Genomic DNA, 17,402 nt, shown 5'->3' on the forward strand with positions numbered 1-17,402 from the left:
CATGCCCCAAGTAGTACTTTAAATACAAGGAAAATGGAATCGTTTGAATTCTGATTGGGGAAAGAAAAGGGATTGTAACATATTTCATTTTAGACAGGTTATGTGTTAGGTACAGCAGGGGGGAACAGTCTGGATCTATCAAGAATGAAATCCTTTTGTTTACTTCCAGGTAATGCCATCCCTGTCACTCAGGTTTTCCATCATTTACCTGTTCAGTCTCCTGTTTGGTGTCATTTCATGAAAAACTACTTCTGTATAAATGAAAACAAATGTATATTTTTTTTTCTGTTGAATTTGTTTTGTTCTGGTGTAATATATTGTCCTGAGAACATCATGTAAAACTGAGAGATGAAGCAACTTACACATTATTTATAATGAGAAAAAAAAAAAATACATTAATGTATGATGCATACTTGTGTCTTTTGTTTTTTATCCAACATCAAAATCATAGAATAATTTGGGTTGGGAGGGACCTAAAACCCATCCAGTTCCATTCCCTGCTGTGGGCAGGGACACCTTCCACTGTCCCAGGTTGTTCCAAGCCCCATCCAACCTGGCCTTGCACATTCCAGGGATCCAGGGGCAGCTGCCAGCTCTCTTCCCATGGATGTTGTAAATATTTCAAGTAGTATCTGCAAATTTGTCAGAGGCATACACACTAATAAAAAGGACTGTTTGACAGCTCTGAAAAGCAGTTTCTTCCTTTACGAAAGTATGACATTTATTAAAGTGTAAAAAACTGACAGGGAGTGAACACATCTTGGCATATTTTCCACTGAAGTTGCATCCCTGCTCTTCACCTTTATATGGAACGTATTGTGGGCTTGTTGCAAGCCTTTCACAGAATCATGGAATGGGAAAGGCTGGAGGGGACCACAGTGGGTTCCTGGTCCAACCTCCCTGGTCAAGCACTGCTGTGTCCAGTTCTGGGCTCCTCACAAGAAGACACTGAGGCGCTGGAGCGTGTCCAGAGAAGGGAACGGAGCTGGGAAGGGGCTGGAGCACCAGGAGAGGCTGAGGGAGCTGGGAAAGGGGCTCAGGCTGGAGCAAAGGAGGCTCAGGGGGGACCTTGTGGCTCTGCACAAGTCCCTGACAGGAGGGGGCAGCCGGGGGGGTCGGGCTCTGCTCCCAAAGGACAAGAGGAAACGGCCTCAAGCTGTGCTAGGGGAGGTTTGGATTGGATATTAGGGAAAATTTCTCCATGGAAAGGGTTATCAGGTAATGGAAGGGGCTGCCCAGGGAGGTGCTGGAGTGCCTATCCCTGGAGGTGTCCAGGGGAGCACCGGACCGTGGCACTCAGAGCTCCGGGCTGGCTGACGAGGTGGGAATCGGTCACAGGTTGGAATCGATGGTTTGGGAGGGCTTTTCCAACCTAAACGATTCGGTGGTTCTGTCACTGTGATTTTGTCCCTCTGTTATTCCAGGATCTCTGTTTCTCCGGGATCTCTGTCATTCCGGGAATTCCAGCTACCCTGGCATTTCTGCTCTCCCGGGCTCCCGCCGCTCCCTGAGGGGCCGCGCCCTCCCCGCCGCGCGGGGGCGCTGTGGCCGCGCCCCCTCCCCTGCGCTGCCCCGCGGCCGTCCCGGAGGGCGGCGGCCGCCGCCTTCCCACAACCCCCTGCGTGCCCGCCGCGTCCCCTCAGCGACCCCCGGCCCGGCCCGGCCCGATCCCGATCCCAACCCCGCTCCTGGTCCCGGCCCGGCCCCCGGGGGCGGCCGGGCCCCCCCCCCCCCCCCCCCCCCGCCCTGCGGAGCGGGGAGCGGCTCCGGGCATGCGGGCGGTGGCAGCGGGCCGGGAGGTGGGATGCTGTCGCGGAAGAAGACGCGGACGGAGCTCTCCAAGCCGGGCGAGGTGCAGGGGAAGTACGTGAAGAAGGAGACGAGCCCGCTGCTGCGGAGTGAGTATCGGGGGGACCGGGCGATACCGGCGCGGGGCTCCGGGGGGCGCGGCCCGAGGCCTTTGTGTGCGGCCGGTACGGGTCTGGCGGGCCCTGGAGCTGCGCGGCCTTGGCGGGCTGAGGGGGCCTCATCCCTGTGGGTGTATGTGGGGGTTATTCCTCCCTGTAAATGTGTGTTTAATCATGCTGTGAGCTCTGGGAGATAACAGAGGGAAGTTAAAACTGAAAGGAAGCCCGACTTTCAAAGCGAGCTCTGCACGCGTTGTGCCACCGGGTGCTCAGCGTACCCAAACTTGGTGGGTTTTTGTGTTTTCTCGGTCCTGGGTTCCTCCGTTTTAGCAGGCCGGGGTTCAGACAGTCTCCAGGCATTGTTTTTACATGAGCCGAAGTGATCGCAAGGTCAGGTTGGATGAGGCTTGGAGCAACCTGGGATAGTGGAGGTGTCCCTGTAGCACGGCTTGGAGCTGGGTGAGCCTCGCGGCACCGTTCTAACCCAGAGCAATCTGCGATTCCGTGATTCCGTGACCCCGCGCTCTTTCCAGAATGGAGTGGTTGTGTTCCCGATCTGGGCGCTGTGGAATGAGGTAACTGTCCCGCCAGGCAGTTGCATAAAATCCCTGCGGAAGCAAACGCTCCAGGTCCTATCCATGACTCAGCCTGGTGAGGTCACCTGGGATGCAGGGATCTTCCCGTGGCTCTGATGCCACAGCCCTGTGCTCCCAGGGCTGGACCCAACAAATACACACTGAAAGTGCACTTAGGTTTGGTTTCCTTGGTCTTTGAAGACAACCCGAGACTGAAATGGGTTTGTTTACACAATAAATAATTGGATTGATTGCTGACACCTTCTGGGGTGCACCAGATTTTAACCATAAATGGTAAGAGTTTATTAATAAGGAGTAATTAATAATAGGCATAACCTCATTCTATATGAAAGTTATGATTTGTATTGACTTACCTGGCAGGAAACTACTTATTTATATCATGTTGAAAGTAAAAGTAGGGAGAGGAGGGATGTTTCACTTGCTGAAGGGAGGCAGTGAAATTGTAAAGGGGAAAGTGAAATATCTCCATGATAATTTGAGAATGTAACGTCTGTGGAATGACAGCATTTTTCTGGCTGAACTTTGTGACTCTGGGATTAGGGGGGGGTAGTGTGAATTCTGTTTCTGTTTCTGTTCTGAATTCCTGTGGGCATTAACATCTTGTCATTCCCAGTTATGGACAGCATTCCCAATGAAGCAGTAACCAGGATATTTGGATTTTCTTGACCCTTCTCATAGAGAGATACGAACCCTGACTGATGTAGCCACAGCACAGTGTGGGTGGTTTGGGGTTTTTTTCACTTGTGTGGGTTTTTTTGATGGGTTTGGGGTTGGTTTGTTTGTTGTAGCTGCAGTTGTACTGGCAGAACTGCTCTGTCCTGGCACCAGTCTGCTGCTGTTGTGGGGTGTGCTGGTTTCTGCTGCACCAGGACACTCTGCAGCATTCCCATCACATTTACATAGGCAGTAGAGGTGCCTTGAGTGTGTTCTGCACGTGAATTCCTCAGTTTCAGGGTGTGAATCACCGTGGCCGCTCAGATACTGTATAGGCAGAATTCTTACTTCTCCTCCATGCTCTCTATCAGATCTGATGCCTTCATTTATCCGTCACGGTCCGACCATTCCAAGACGAACTGATATCTGCCCTCCCGACTCCACATCCTCTGCCTACGCGCCGGGGGGAGATGGAATTGTCTCCAGGAACCAGAGCTTCCTCCGAACTCCGGTGCAGAGGCCGCCTCACGAAATAATGAGGCGAGAAAGCAACAGACTGTCTGCACCTTCCTACCTTGCCAGGAGTTTGGCTGAGGTCCCGAGGGAATACGGCTCCTCCTCGCAGTCCTTCCTCTCCGAAGCCAGTCCCGGGCTGGAGAACGGCGACGCCGGAGCCCGGGGCTATTACTACGATCATTTCTACGATGCCCAGAGGAGACGTCAGCTGAACGACCGCCTGCACGAGGACTACAGGTATTATGAACACAACAGTGATCTTTTCCAGAGGATGTCCCAGAATCATGGGAGGCACACTTCAGGTAAGGATTCGTTGTTGCTTTTGTTAAAAATACGGTTTTGGTTGAGAGTTGGGGTGCAGAGGTGTGTCTGGATGATCGGGATCGTGTTTGAGGTGTGTAGGACAGAGCTGCTTTTTCATGGCGTTTCTGGGATCTAAATAATTAGAATTGAGAGTTTGATCACACATACCCAGAAAGGAAAAACAGACTTAAACCAGGATTATTTTACTAAGTAAACCGAGTAAGGTCAAGCAGGTTTTGGGTTTTTTAATGCCAGGCATATGTACATCTCCTCTGCACATCATTTGCTGGCTAGCAAGGAATTTTATTCATTGAGGGACATCTCCTATTTTCATGCTGTAGAGAATTAACAAACAGCTCTAAATTATATTGCAGCAGCATTATTATTATTGTTATTATCATTAAATTTTAACTATCATCTTATTATTTAATTTCATTGTTTGGATTTGACCTCAATAATTAAAATAATTTCCTATAAATAGTAAAAGGGAGGAATGACTGCTCTGTGTAATTAGCAATTTGGCATCTAATTAGTGCTGAAATTGACTTCCTAGTCCTTGCCTCCTTTCCTTTAGCTTTTAAAATTGTTTGTAAATATGCCTCTTCCCCCCTTACTTCGACTGCAACTTGCCTTTGTTTTCTAAAACAGAACAGCATAAGAAAGAAGAATCCATTAAATGTTATTTTTCTGAAATACTTAATTCTGTATTTGATATTACAAAAGCTATGCCCAAGGAGGAATTTGAAACATTTCAAACCTGTAAATAATGTACCTTCAATATGAAATTCGTTGTCACTTATAATCTGTAAACAAGATAGCAATTAGTGTCTAATAAAATAAACCTCCTGTCTAGAAAAATAAATCTGTGGGGCAGAACATCAACTTTTAATGCTACTGACCTCGTGTGTGGGATTAGAACCTGTCAGTGCTTTTATTTTCTTCAGCACAGAAATACTTCCATGAAAAATGGAAACTCCAGCAGGGAAATTCTGAAATGCTGGGGTTTAAGGCCTGCTACTTCAATCCTCCTTCTATTTTGCTAAATGTTAATATATGTGATCTACTTGGATTTTGTGTGCAAACCATCCACCTCTGTCAGTTGATGCTCATCCAACAGTCATTGAACATTTACCTGGTCCAGGTAACAAGCACCTGGTAGTGTGTGCTGGGATATTTTAGGGAGGAGAGGCAGGAGGGGAGGATTTCTCAAACCAATCCATCAATTTAACCTTCAGAATTACCACAGTAGCTGTGTCTGCTGAGGAGATTTCCAGAAATGAAGCTGTAGCTTGGAAGTGGAGGTTAATATATCAAATTTTTAGAAGAAGGGCTCCACAGCCATATTTTTCTCAATTGTAGCAACATCTTCCTAAATAGATTTTTTTTTCCTGCTCTTTGTTGACCTGTGGCCTCTTAGCCCTGGAAATCATAAAGAAGCTGCTCCTGTTTGCTTGATTTTGTCATTCACTCTCTACTTTAACATTTAATAGTTTAAACAAATTCTACACAGGTTTGTGATGGGTGAGTATTTAATGTCATGCACTTGTAGGGAGAGACAAAGGTGAGCCTTTCAACTGCCAATGTTTTCCCTTTCCTCAGTTTTTTTTCATCTCCATATGAACTCTTAAAATCCTCTTTTCCTTTTTCTTAAAGAATTATGTGGCCCAAAAAAAGAAAATTTTAGATTTTGTTACTTCCTTCATCTCACTGTTAAGCTTCTTTTTATTTGAACCTTCCATTGCCTTCAGACCTTCAGTGTTTTCCTTGAGTTACCCAAATCTCTCTGTAATTCCTTGTTTCTTTTTCTTGCATTTCCAGAATACTGAGCCTGTTGCTTTCACTGTCTTTGTCTAAATTAACTTTTTCTTTACACATCCCCATTGGTGTTTCTCTTCATTGAGATAATTGATGGCAAAATTGCCTAATGCCTGCAGTTCCAAATGAAAAGTCTGTTTATTAGCTGGAGTTTGTAAATGCTGCCTTCTCCCCTTTCCCTCCTCTCCCAGCCTCCCTCTAAAGGTCCCCTTGGCCAGTTCTGGTGTGGTGTGGGTGGATTCCCAAGGAGATGTTGCCTGGTGAACACAAGGTGTTCTTGCTTTGATGATATTTCATGGTGGTCACACTGAGATGATTTTTGGGAAGCTGCAGTCTGGAGGTGAAGAAGTGCCTGTGAATTTCAGCTTTCATTCAAAATCAAGATTCTCCTCTTTGTAATTTGGAGAGAAGTTCAAAACATGTTCCTACCGAGATCTTCAAAGTGTTCAGCCAAGTCTTTAGGGAAGTCCTGTGGTTTTTCAGCAGTTGATGTTTTAGCAGTGCCATGTCCTTCCATAGGCATTTCTCCTTGAAGTCATGTTTTCTCTCTCATTGTGATTCACTTCTACCATGTCCTCCTTTCCATATTTTCATTAAATTTGTTTCTAATTAGCAATTCAATGCTGCTGATTTTCCTGACCAGTGTTTTCAGTTGAGATACCTCCTAATTTTGTATGTTTAGCTACCTCTGTGGCATTTCTTAGATTTTTAATTTTTTTTTTTTTTTATTAGTGTCCTTTTCAAACTTTTAATTCTAAGAGACTTTACCTGTCTTTCCTCGCCATCTCTTTCCTCTCTTCTAGGTTAAAGTTTTGGGGAGGTCTGTGGTTGAAGTTATACCTACAGTGTAGATTGGAACTAACTTGTAACCAAGACCTCAGAGTTATTTGTACCTGTGTGAGCGGTAAGCTGAAACATTCTTCTGTGTCTTCTGTGAAAATTGCTGAGCTTGAAATCACACTGTAAAGGCACTTTCTGGTGGTGGATTGTGATGAGTTCACTGGGATGTCACAGGAGAAAAACAGTCAACAGAGAATCCAGTGTGCTTTTGGTTCGTCTGTTAAGCTGTACCCCTTAAAAATTGCAAACTTGTTTGATGTAAGAGCAAAATAGATACAAATGATGGCATGAAACCCATTTAGAGCTGAAATAGCACTATTTTTATTTTTCTGTGTGTACACTTCTCACATTTTTAAACAAATGGCAGTTCCTGCCCTGTTCTTCTTTTGTGCTGATTTTGCAGTAATTTTGCAGCATAATTCTCGAAGCTTTCAGAGTTCTTCCTGTCATTTCCTATTTGTGAGTTTGTGCTTGCTTGGAACACCCCATTCCCACCAACTAAAGAGGTGCTTGTGCTCAGGAAGTTCCTTCAGATGCTCTGGAGTGGGTTAGGAAGGCCTGGGACCTGCAGACCTGTCTAAACAGGACAGTTACTGGAACTTTGTGTTACTTTATTATTACTTACTTCTTTAAAATTAAACAGTTTGTTCATCTTCTCTTCCTGCTCTTCACCCCGCTCTGATGAGGGGAAGGGAGAGGATTTTGGCATCTTCAAAAAAGGCTCTCAAGACAATTGGGCTAATTAAAGACAAATACTGTTTTGTAAGATTTGTTCTTCAGCACTTGGAAATTTGGGTGAAGCCACATGTGGGGAGTTCCTGGGCTCTGAAGTTTCTCTGCCAGCATCAGGGCATTTTCTACCCAAGTGAGGCTTTCTCCTGTGGTTTTACTCTTTCCCCTTTATGCTGGGGATGGGATTTCTCTCCTGTCCTTCTTACCTGAAGAGCTGCCCTTAGCTGGCCTGGAAATCTTTGCTCCAAAGGGCTTGGACTTCTTTCCAGGCAGGGTGCCCTCAGAGTAAAGCCCTTTTACTGAGCTGGGAAAGCACTGACATCACTTCCAGTTCCTTTGTTCCTTCCCAAAGGAACAAACCAAACACAGCTTCCTTGAGTGAAGAACACACTACAGATTATTCTCACTTGTGACTTTTTTGGCTTCAATTACATTTTTAAGAGAAAGAACTCCTTGCATTGATAAAGTGCATTGCAATGTGGTGCTCAAATGTAATTCAAGATTTTAAGTTGAAGATTTTAGAAATGGAAGGAAAATTAAAGCCTCAAATAATTTTAATATTGATGTTCCTTAAAAGCAACAGCTGAACCAAAAAATACCCCATATTATATTATATTATATTATATTATATTATATTATGTTATGTTATGTTACATTATATTATATTATATTATATTATATTATATTATATTTTATGTTCAGAATTTCCAAATGAGGCTTGACAAGCTCAAAAGAGACATTTTGAAAAGGTTTTACAAATGGATACATTTAAATTAACTGTGGACCATCCTTGAGGTTTGATAATGCCACTGCAGAGTGCTCATCCTGAAGCAGAGGAAAGGAAACATTTGGAAAAAGTGGATAATTTAAGCAACTGTGTTTCTTGGGAAAGCAGGAAGAATGAGGATTTCTGTCTTGTTACAGCTAAAAGAGTGTGTGAGCAAAAAAATCCTGAAAGTTACAATGAACTTGTTCAGTGTATCTTGTGGTAGGGATCATGTCCTCCATGCCAGGAAAACCCCAGGTTTTACACTGGATGTTTGTGTAAAAACTGTTCAGGTTTTATATTTGGGATACATAAATCTGGTGCCAGCCCATAATCCAGGGAATATCCCTGGTGCTTGCAGGAAAATCCTGTGTGGAGCTTTGGGCTGCTGTGAAAATGCTTTAGAGCTCAGACTTTACCTGGAATTTAAATACAGAAAATGTCATTCCTGGCAATTTGCCATGGAAAAGGCAGTGTTCACAGTCCATGGATTTAGGCTGTCTTGGAACTTTCTTCTTTGGGTTATACTTTGGAAAAGGTCACATAGGAATTTACTCCTCCAAGTGTTGTTTGGTCTTATTGTTGATACTTAAAGTTGATTTTCCTCTTCTCTTACTGTTCAGAACTATAGGAGGAGCTTTTTCTCTTATGTGTGTATCCATTCTCCCACAAAGGAACATCTGAGATTTATCAGGAAAGCCAACAGACAATTTCTTTTGATCTCTAAAAAAGAATTTTATATGAGAAAATGTCTAAATTGCACTAATTGTTGATTTTCATGCCACACTGCGTTGAAGGCTTTATGGCCCTATCAATATCAACATCTTAAAACTTCTAACACAGAGAATATTCCAATATAATCTGTGATTTAAGGGAAAAATGATAGTTAAAACCATCAGTTTATAAGTCTAGACTTTGATTTCACATTCATGGAAACACTGTTCAAAACTGGTGATTTCTACATCTGTATAAATTTATTTTAATGGCTCTGCTATTAGAATGGCTCTGTTATGGCATGGCTCTGCTTCTTCATGTATGAAATCAACATGGCAAAAGGAATGGAAAAAACATTTATGGCCTGGTGTTACTTTCATTCTTTGCATCTTGGAAATTAAAAATAAGCTGGCATTGGGAGAATCCATGTGTCAGGAGAACATGGTGGTGCAGAGGTTGGCACCTCTTCCAGCTGTTGGGAAGCATTAACCTTTACCCCAAGGAGTAAATATAAATATCTATGGATTTGAGGCCAGAATTTCAGGAGGAGGAACTGTAAGAAAAATACAGGGATATGCAGATTTTAACAGTAAACAGAAAAATACGGATTTTTGTTTTCCCCCTCAGTCAAGTTTGTGTTCAGATCTCCTGGCAGTGTTGATTTAACAGTCACTATTTACACATCCATGAAATTACAACCCAGAGGTTCAGTTAATTGGGGGAAATCCTGGATCTGTTTATCCCAAGCACTGCATTTTCAAGAAGCTGAAATGTTTGTATTTTGTCAGTGGCATGAAAACCAAACCAGTGCCTCCACTGTAGCAAGGGGCTGAACCAACTTCCCTGCCCCAGTTCTTCCAAAGGTCAGGAAGCCTCCAGGATGTGTCTTTGGAATTAAGGTCTAGGTTGTTCAATCCTAATTAAAGATGGACACAGCCATCAGCTTCCCTTGATAATGCTGACAAATAGGTAAGTACTGAAACAAGAGGAAATCCTTTAAAGAAACTCAGGAGGATGTTTTTGAGGGGGGGTTAATTTATTTTTTATTTATCCAGTTGTTTTGGAGCCTTCCTGTAACTTTATTTTGAATTATTGTTATATTTTGTTAGGAAATAGCTCACCCAGATTTCAGGCTGTCATTTTAGATTAGAGAGACTCTGCGTTTCCCTTCTCTCAAAAAATAACCACACAAAAATGTTATTCCTGAAAAAAAGAAGGAGGGGGTGTATTTCTGTCAGTAAATGTGTGAGGGGGTGATTTCTGACTTCTAAAAAAGTGGGAAAAGTGACTCCCAAATCCCTTCTGCTGGCTATGGAAAACAGTAACACACAAACGCTGGTGATAATGGGATTGAATAGATATACTTGGTTGTGGGATGAAAAGATAATTGGAATTTTCTTTAAAACCAGACAGTGTTTAACTGTAGAACTGTGAGTGACTGGAGGGAATTACTTGAAATGAATTTTAAAAGAGAGTTGAATTTAGCCCAGCACATCCAGGATGTAGCGAATTCCCAGGGATGGAAAGAACCTGCAGAATTCTTGATTATGTCACTTGGTTTTTGTGGTTGGGTGTCTTGGTGGTTTTTATATGAGTTTTCTGTACTTGCTCATCTAGCTTTTATTTCACCCAGCTTCCCAAGTATCCCTAGGAAGGGATGGGAAAGGAGCTCTTCCTGTAGTCACGTCTCACCATCCAGCTGCTAATTTGTAAAAGCTCTCTGTGTGTTACAACAAATCACATAATTCAAAGTGCTACTGAGCAATCTCTTAAATTTAGTGATAGGTAAATCCCAATTGTGCTCTGTTTCCAGGGAAGAGGTGGGAATTTAATCAGCTACTGATTCCTGTCAGCTCTTGTACCCCCAACCCTGCTTGTCTCTCCTCTCTCCTTTTACCTTGTCCTGTTGCTGTTCTTGACTGGTTCACCTGAAAGGCTATGTTGGGACTCAGTGATTTTTCTGGATGGTTTTCACTTCTGACTTTAACTAGAAAAAGAGCTGTGGGGTTTTTTTTTTTGTTGATAAATGAAGCAGCTGTAATAATTTATTAACAGAAATTAAAATTTCTGTAAATCTTGAACTAACCACTGATCTCCCTTTGTTGTAGGCATCGGGAGAGTTGCTGCTACATCTTTAGGAAACTTAACAAATCATAGTTCTGAAGATTTACCTCTTCCTCCTGGCTGGTCAGTGGACTGGACTATCCGAGGAAGGAAATACTACATAGATCACAACACGAACACAACCCACTGGAGCCACCCTCTGGAGCGGGAGGGGCTCCCGCCGGGCTGGGAGCGCGTGGAGTCCGCGGAATTCGGGGTCTACTACGTGGATCACATCAACAAAAGGGCTCAGTACAAACACCCCTGTGCTCCCAGGTGAGCCTCCCACCTTCCCTGCTCTGCCTGGGTTTCTTTGTCCACTTAGGGCAGTGGAGCTGGGTTTGGATCAAATACAAAAAATCCTTATTTTCAGCTTTGCTGGTTCTCAGTAAGGTTTTTAGAAAAAGTTGGGGTTTTGTCTCATGTTTCTGAAGTTTAGAAGCAGGATATTGCTCCTAAATCTAACAAAGGAGCTCTTCAGCTGTCAGTAAAACATCAGAGTTGCTGAGAACAGAATTGAAATGTAAACTGAAAGGAAGCTTGATCTGATGTTCCTGGAGATGCTCTGAACATGTGAAACATGAATTAAGTGTTGTCTGGAATTAAAATGGATATTTTAGCTACTCATAATTTCAAGGTAAAATAAAATTAATACACACCAAATCCAATATTAATTGTTAATACACACCAAATCTAACAGTTAATTGTTAATATTTAATTAACTGTTAATTTCTCCTGCTCAGTCTATTCTGCGGATACCCAGGAAGAGAAAGTTCTTCAGCTTGTGGCACAAAAGATAAATACATGGGGATACCTTAATATGGAATAACTCTGATCAGCTGCTGCCTGAATACATCTGTTCTAATACATTAACTGGTGGATTACATAATCAATACTTTTTAAGAACAGCTCCAGGGCTTTGTTGTGCTCTGGTGAGTGGGGCTGAGGTGAATTTTACCCCAATAGCAGCAGCAGGTTGCTCGGTGCGGGCCAGCTGAGGCAACGCCCCGTGTGAGGTTGCACACCAGCCTTTGCACTAATTAATGTCTGGGTAATGTTAATAACTCCATGACTGCAGTGGAGGTGACGTTTGTCCCTGTCCCTTGCAGCGTTCCCCGTTACGATCAGCCGCCCCCCGTGTCCTACCAGCCGCAGCCCACGGAGAGGAGCCAACCCCTGCTGGTCCCTGCCAACCCCTACCACAGTGCTGAGATCCCTGACTGGCTGCAGGTCTATGCCAGGGCTCCTGTCAAGTGAGATTCTGCCTTTTTTTCTTCTGCATTTCACACTGAAAGTGAAAAAAAATTTGAATTTCCACGACTGACAGTGGAGCTTGTGCAGTATCTGGTTTTTAGCTGCATCAGGGCTGAGGTTGACAGCCTGAGGGAGTTGTATCAAATGTTTACCACATTAATTTGCTTTGTTTCAGGCATTACTTGAAGTGATCACTTCTTGCAGCTCACACAACTTGCAGAAAGCTCTGTCAGAGAGTGAAGGATGTGTTTTGCTTTCAGAGTATTTACAAGAGCAGTACCACGTGCTCAGAAAATATGTGAAACATTTTTAGGGTGTAACTTCCTCATGTCTCTTATATTCCTTTTTAAACAGCACAGCTTTTCCTTCACCCTTAAGAATTTTAAATCATAGAATCATGAAATGGTTTGGGTTGGAAGGGAAGTTAAAAAACATCCCATTCCAACTCCTGCCATGGGCAGGGACACCTCCCACTATCCCACGGTGCTCCAAGCCCTGGCCAACCTGGCCTGGAACATTCCAGGGATCCAGGGGCAGCCACAGCTGCTCTGGGCACCCTGTGCCAGGGCCTCCCCACCCTCACAGGGAACAATTTCTTCCTGATAGCCAACCTAAATTTATAAAGCCATTCCCCCTTGTCCTTCCCTCCATCCCTGGCCCAAAGTCCCTTTCCAGCTCCCTTGGAGCCCCTTTAGGCCCTGGAAGGCCAAATACAGGCTGACATCTATATTTCTATTCCTATATTTCTGTTCAAGAAATTGAATTAAAAACTAAGTGGTAATAAAAAGTCGTTTTGTCAGATAAACTGCTACAGGAACAGGGAGTTTCCTCCAAAAAAAAGGTTTGAGTCAGCATAAACAAATGAGATTTTCTAATGGGTGCAAGCTCTGCAGAACAGTTACACTGAATAGAAAGTAATAAAACCCCAAATATGGTTTAATAATTATTAAATCATGTACTATTTGTAAGGAGAATATGGAGAAACTCAGTTTTACAGCAGCAAGGCCAGTCTGGAATTGCAAATTCAGGCTGAGATGTGACTCCCACTAAAAAAATTTCCCTATTTTTATTACCTGCTTCTAGTAACTACAGTTTGAATGAGTTTTATTACTTCTTGTGACTGCTGGGTTTCCCAGCAGCCCATAAAGATTTAAATTGCCCTAAAATCCCCCAGTTCACTGAGGCTCCACACTTAGTTCCTGTAGCCTGTAGGATTTGTTCCCTAGAAATACTTCCAGTTTTTGCCTGCAGCTGCATTTTTTTATTTAGCTCTTTGGCACATCCAGACAATGTAATTTTAAATAGTTCAGTCTGTGTTGTGTGGATTCTTTCGGATATTTGTCTTCAAATTTGAGAAACAAATATAAGACAAACGATTACTCAGGGATTTCTTTCTATCAAGTAGGCTGAGACAAGGTTTTAATTATCAGCACAGTTTTGCACTGAAATAATTTGGTTTATTTTCTTACGGTTTCTTACTTACCCCTGGCACTGTAAATCCATGTAGCTGTAAAGCCCAGTTGTTTTTGTTGAGAAAAGTAGATCATTATGGCAAAAATAGGGAATATTAGGGGTTTTTCCAACAAATTTCTCTAGAGGAAAAGAATTAGGGTTAGAAAAAGCTTAATAGAGAGTCCAGTAAGTGTTAGCCAAAATAGTCCCTACTTTATAGGGAAAAATTCCTGGCTGTGAGGGTGGGCAGGCCCTGGCACAGGGTGCCCAGAGCAGCTGTGGCTTCTCCTGGATCCCTGGCAGTGCCCAAGGCCAGGCTGGAGATTGGGGCTTGGAGCAGCCTGGGACAGTGGGAAGTGTCCCTGCCCATGGCAGGGATGGCACTGGATGGGCTTTGAGGTCCCTTCCAGCCCAAACCTGTCCACTATCAAGGAATTTTTGCTCCCTTGAGGAATCCTTTTCCCCTCTCCTGGCATCTCTGGGGTTTTGTTTGGAGAGCCCAAGTGCAGCTCTCAGAGTCTCACGCTGCCGTCAAGACTCCAAACTTGATTTTAACCCTTGGCTCAACTCTCCAATGGGATCTTTCTCCCTCTTCAGGTATCCCAATCTGGGAGCTGTTCCCACGGTGGCATGAGGGTGAGGACCCCAAAATTCCTTCCTTGCAGAGATCACATGGTTCAGGTTCTTCCCCACCTCTTTTGGAGCTGGGATCCGAAGGCAGGACTTTGTTCTTCCAGCCCTACCCAACTGTAGGCTGTCGAGATTCAGGGCAAATCAGTGTCTCTTGTGTTGACACTGTCCTGCTTTGTATTAAATCCTTGGTATCCACTGGGAAAAGCCCAGGGCATGGGATATTCTGGCTGCCTGCTCTGTTCTAGTAACCTCCTGTTTCTCAGCCAGGGATTTATTTGGCTCCTCATGAGTGGGAAAGGAGAGAGAGGGAAAGGTGTTGTTCCTGTGATCTCAACAATCCCAAGGTGCTCCCAAAGGTGGCTGTACCTGGAAACCTTCAAACCCCTCTTTGTCAATACAGAGCTCAAACTCCAAACAGCTGCAATTTGTTATTTCTCTTTTTTTGGGGGAGAAAACTGATTTTAGCAGTGCAGCCCTGTCAGGATTAGGGATAACTTCAGTACAGAAGCTGTTCTTTAGGAAGTTTATAGAAGCTGTGCTCAGTTTTAGTTAAATTCTTAAAATTCCTCAGAGCCTCTTTGGAAGTCACCTGCACGTCCTGGTGCTTCTCTGATGCCTCTGGAATGTGACCTTTCAGTGGGGAATGCAGTTTATTTCCATAAATTCACTGGTATTTCAGCTTCAGCCTTCACTCAGGTGAATCCATCTTCTCCTGTGCCTCAGCTGCACCAAATAATTCCGTTATTCCATGAGTTTCTCCTGTTCTGTAATAATCAGAGCAGTCAGCTCCCTATTTCCAAGCTAAGGAAATCAGATTGTGAGTGGATTGTAATGAGGGAAAAGCAGGAAAGGAGGGTGGAACCACATCAGGGCTTGCATTAAATATTTATTGTAGATTATTGCTGCTAATTAACCAAGAGGGGTTAATTGGAGAGGTTAAGCAGCCAAGAACACTCGTTACAGCTGGATTGGGAACAGTTGGTTGGGAGGGAAGGCTGGCACTGTCCCCATCCCCTGGGAGGTACCTGCTGAGCTGCTGGAAGAATTCACTTTTCTGTGTTACTCTGATTTTAACAGATGTTTTACGGTAAATGTTCCAGGTGTGTTGTGAATGGAATTGCTGTTCAATGCTTTCAAAATGCATTTCCATAGAATTCCAGAATGGTTTGGGTTGGAAGGGGCCTTAAAAACCATCCCATCCCACCCCTTCCACTATCCCAGGCTGCTCCAAACTCCACCCAACCTGGCCTGGGACACTGCCAGGGATCCAGGGGCAGCCACAGCTTCTCTGGGCACCCTGTGCCAGGGCCTCCCCACCCTCCCAGCCAGCAATTCCCAATTCCCAATCTCCCATCCAGCCCTGCCCTCTGGCACTGGGAAGCCATTCCCTGTGTCCTGTCCCTCCATCCCTTGTCCCCAGTCCCTCTGCAGCTCTCCTGGAGCCCCTTTAGGCCCTGGCAGGGGCTCGGAGCTCTCCCTGGAGCCGTCTCCTCTCCAGGTGGACACCCCCAGCTCCCCCAGGCCGTGTTTTCCTCTGGTTTATTCTGGTCAGTTAAGGGGATCTCCTGTATTCCTGGAGATTTTCGGTGTGTTAGCTGGGACTGTGCCATTTCCCTGTGATGTTTCTCCAGCTCATTTCCACTCCCAACTCCTCATTTTTGTGTCAACCACGTAAACCAGGCTAATTCAGATTTGCTCAAGAACCAGCTTGGAGAAACCTCTCTGCTCTCCCCCCAGGTACGACCACATCCTGAAGTGGGAGCTGTTCCAGCTGGCCGACCTGGACACGTACCAGGGGATGCTGAAGCTGCTGTTCATGAAGGAGCTGGAGCGCATCGTGAAGCTGTACGAGGCCTACAGGCAGGCGCTGCTCACCGAGCTGGAGCACCGGCAGCAGCGGCAGCAGTGGTACTCGCAGCAGCACGGCACCAACTACTGAGCTCCAGCCAGCTCTGACAGGTTCTTCTCACACCCACAAACAAACTCTCAAAGGAAAAGTGCTTTTGTTGAAAAGGCAGCTTATTTTTGTTGACGTTGCACCTTTGTTATTATCCTCTTGAATATTTTTCTACATTTATTATGTGTTGTTTATAAAAGTGGAAATTGTTTGTTAATCTTTTTTTTCCGTACCGGGAGTAGTTTGTTATCCTGAGAAACCAGCAGTTTGATGGGTCCCCTGATCCTTGATCTCTTTCCTACCAGCCAGCTGCAGTATTAAAAGCTGGCTATGTATTTTTTAAGGGCAATAGATGCAACTGTCATGTCCTGGCTTCCAAATGTTGTCCAAATCCAGATGCCTCGTTTGGGGTATTTCCCTTGGGATTTGGGATCCCTCTCCTGAGAGAGCTCTGCTCTTTGTTTACAGCTTTAATGTACAGAACACCAACCCTGGGCCTGTTCAGTCCCACCAGGAGCTGATTTCACCCTTCGGATCCGAGCGCTTCACTGAAGTGAAGCCTGAGTTGCCTTATTTTTTACTTTAGCTCATTAGTACTCCAGACTTACTCCTAATTTTCACACAGATTACTCAGAGGGGGAACACTTGTACCTTCCTAAAGACCAAGATCTCTAAGCAGAGTGGTTTTGATCCTGCATTTCCCAAAATCTGACCCGCTCCAGTGGAAAGGCAGTAGCATTGTCTGACCCACTGTGCCACCCCACGGGGAAAATCAGGGATGTAACAGCAATTACTGTTTTTTTAATGAGCTTTTGTCTTAAAGCTCCTCACTTGGGGAAAATAAATTGTCCGGTTACCCTCTCCAGTAATTTCATTTGGTTCATTAATTGTCCTGATATGTTATTTATGGGTTCTTTTCAGTGCAATAAACACTGCAGACAAAAAAGTACATTTCTTGTAAATCCTATTAATTCAATAAAAATCATTTTGTTCGATGAACCAAGGGTTGTGTGACTGAGTTTGTGGCCTCGTAAAACATCAAATAAACCGTTCTTACAAGCAGTAAAAGCCACATGAGTTTGAGACAGTCAAAGCTCTTGGTGCCACCAAGCTCTGGGTCTGTCAGTGGGTGAATTACCCTCAAAACACCAACTCTGAAATCCCAAATCAAACCAAAAACATAAAAAATCCCAGAGGAGAAGCTCTTGCCTGGCAAGTGA

At 44.3% G+C, this 17,402-nt stretch overlaps 1 protein-coding gene across 1 annotated transcript; it reads left to right on the top strand.

Moving 5' to 3' along the window:
- Positions 1–1,711: 1,711 nt before the first annotated feature.
- On the top strand, positions 1,712–17,307 carry SAV1 (salvador family WW domain containing protein 1). The gene is made up of 5 exons (XM_082283079.1): positions 1,712–1,898; positions 3,529–3,975; positions 10,952–11,222; positions 12,056–12,199; positions 16,023–17,307. Exons 1-5 carry the CDS (start codon positions 1,805–1,807, stop codon positions 16,222–16,224), a joined length of 1,158 nt encoding a protein of 385 aa, XP_082139205.1. The 5' UTR covers positions 1,712–1,804; the 3' UTR covers positions 16,225–17,307.
- Positions 17,308–17,402: the final 95 nt, after the last annotated feature.

This window comes from Coloeus monedula (genome assembly GCF_965178545.1).
Source record: "Coloeus monedula genome assembly, chromosome: 6".
NCBI classification, from domain to species: domain Eukaryota; kingdom Metazoa; phylum Chordata; class Aves; order Passeriformes; family Corvidae; genus Coloeus; species Coloeus monedula.

What these genes read in the sequence shown, in the direction of transcription:
- SAV1 (XM_082283079.1), top strand. Translation starts at nt 1,805, where the DNA reads ATGCTGTCGCGGAAGAAGACGCGGACGGAGCTCTCCAAGCCGGGCGAG. An exon ending in TCATGGGAGGCACACTTCAG is followed by an intron (nt 3,976 to 10,951) that starts GTAAGGATTCGT and finishes CCTTTGTTGTAG; the next exon opens with GCATCGGGAGAGTTGCTGCT. An exon ending in TATGCCAGGGCTCCTGTCAA is followed by an intron (nt 12,200 to 16,022) that starts GTGAGATTCTGC and finishes CTCTCCCCCCAG; the next exon opens with GTACGACCACATCCTGAAGT.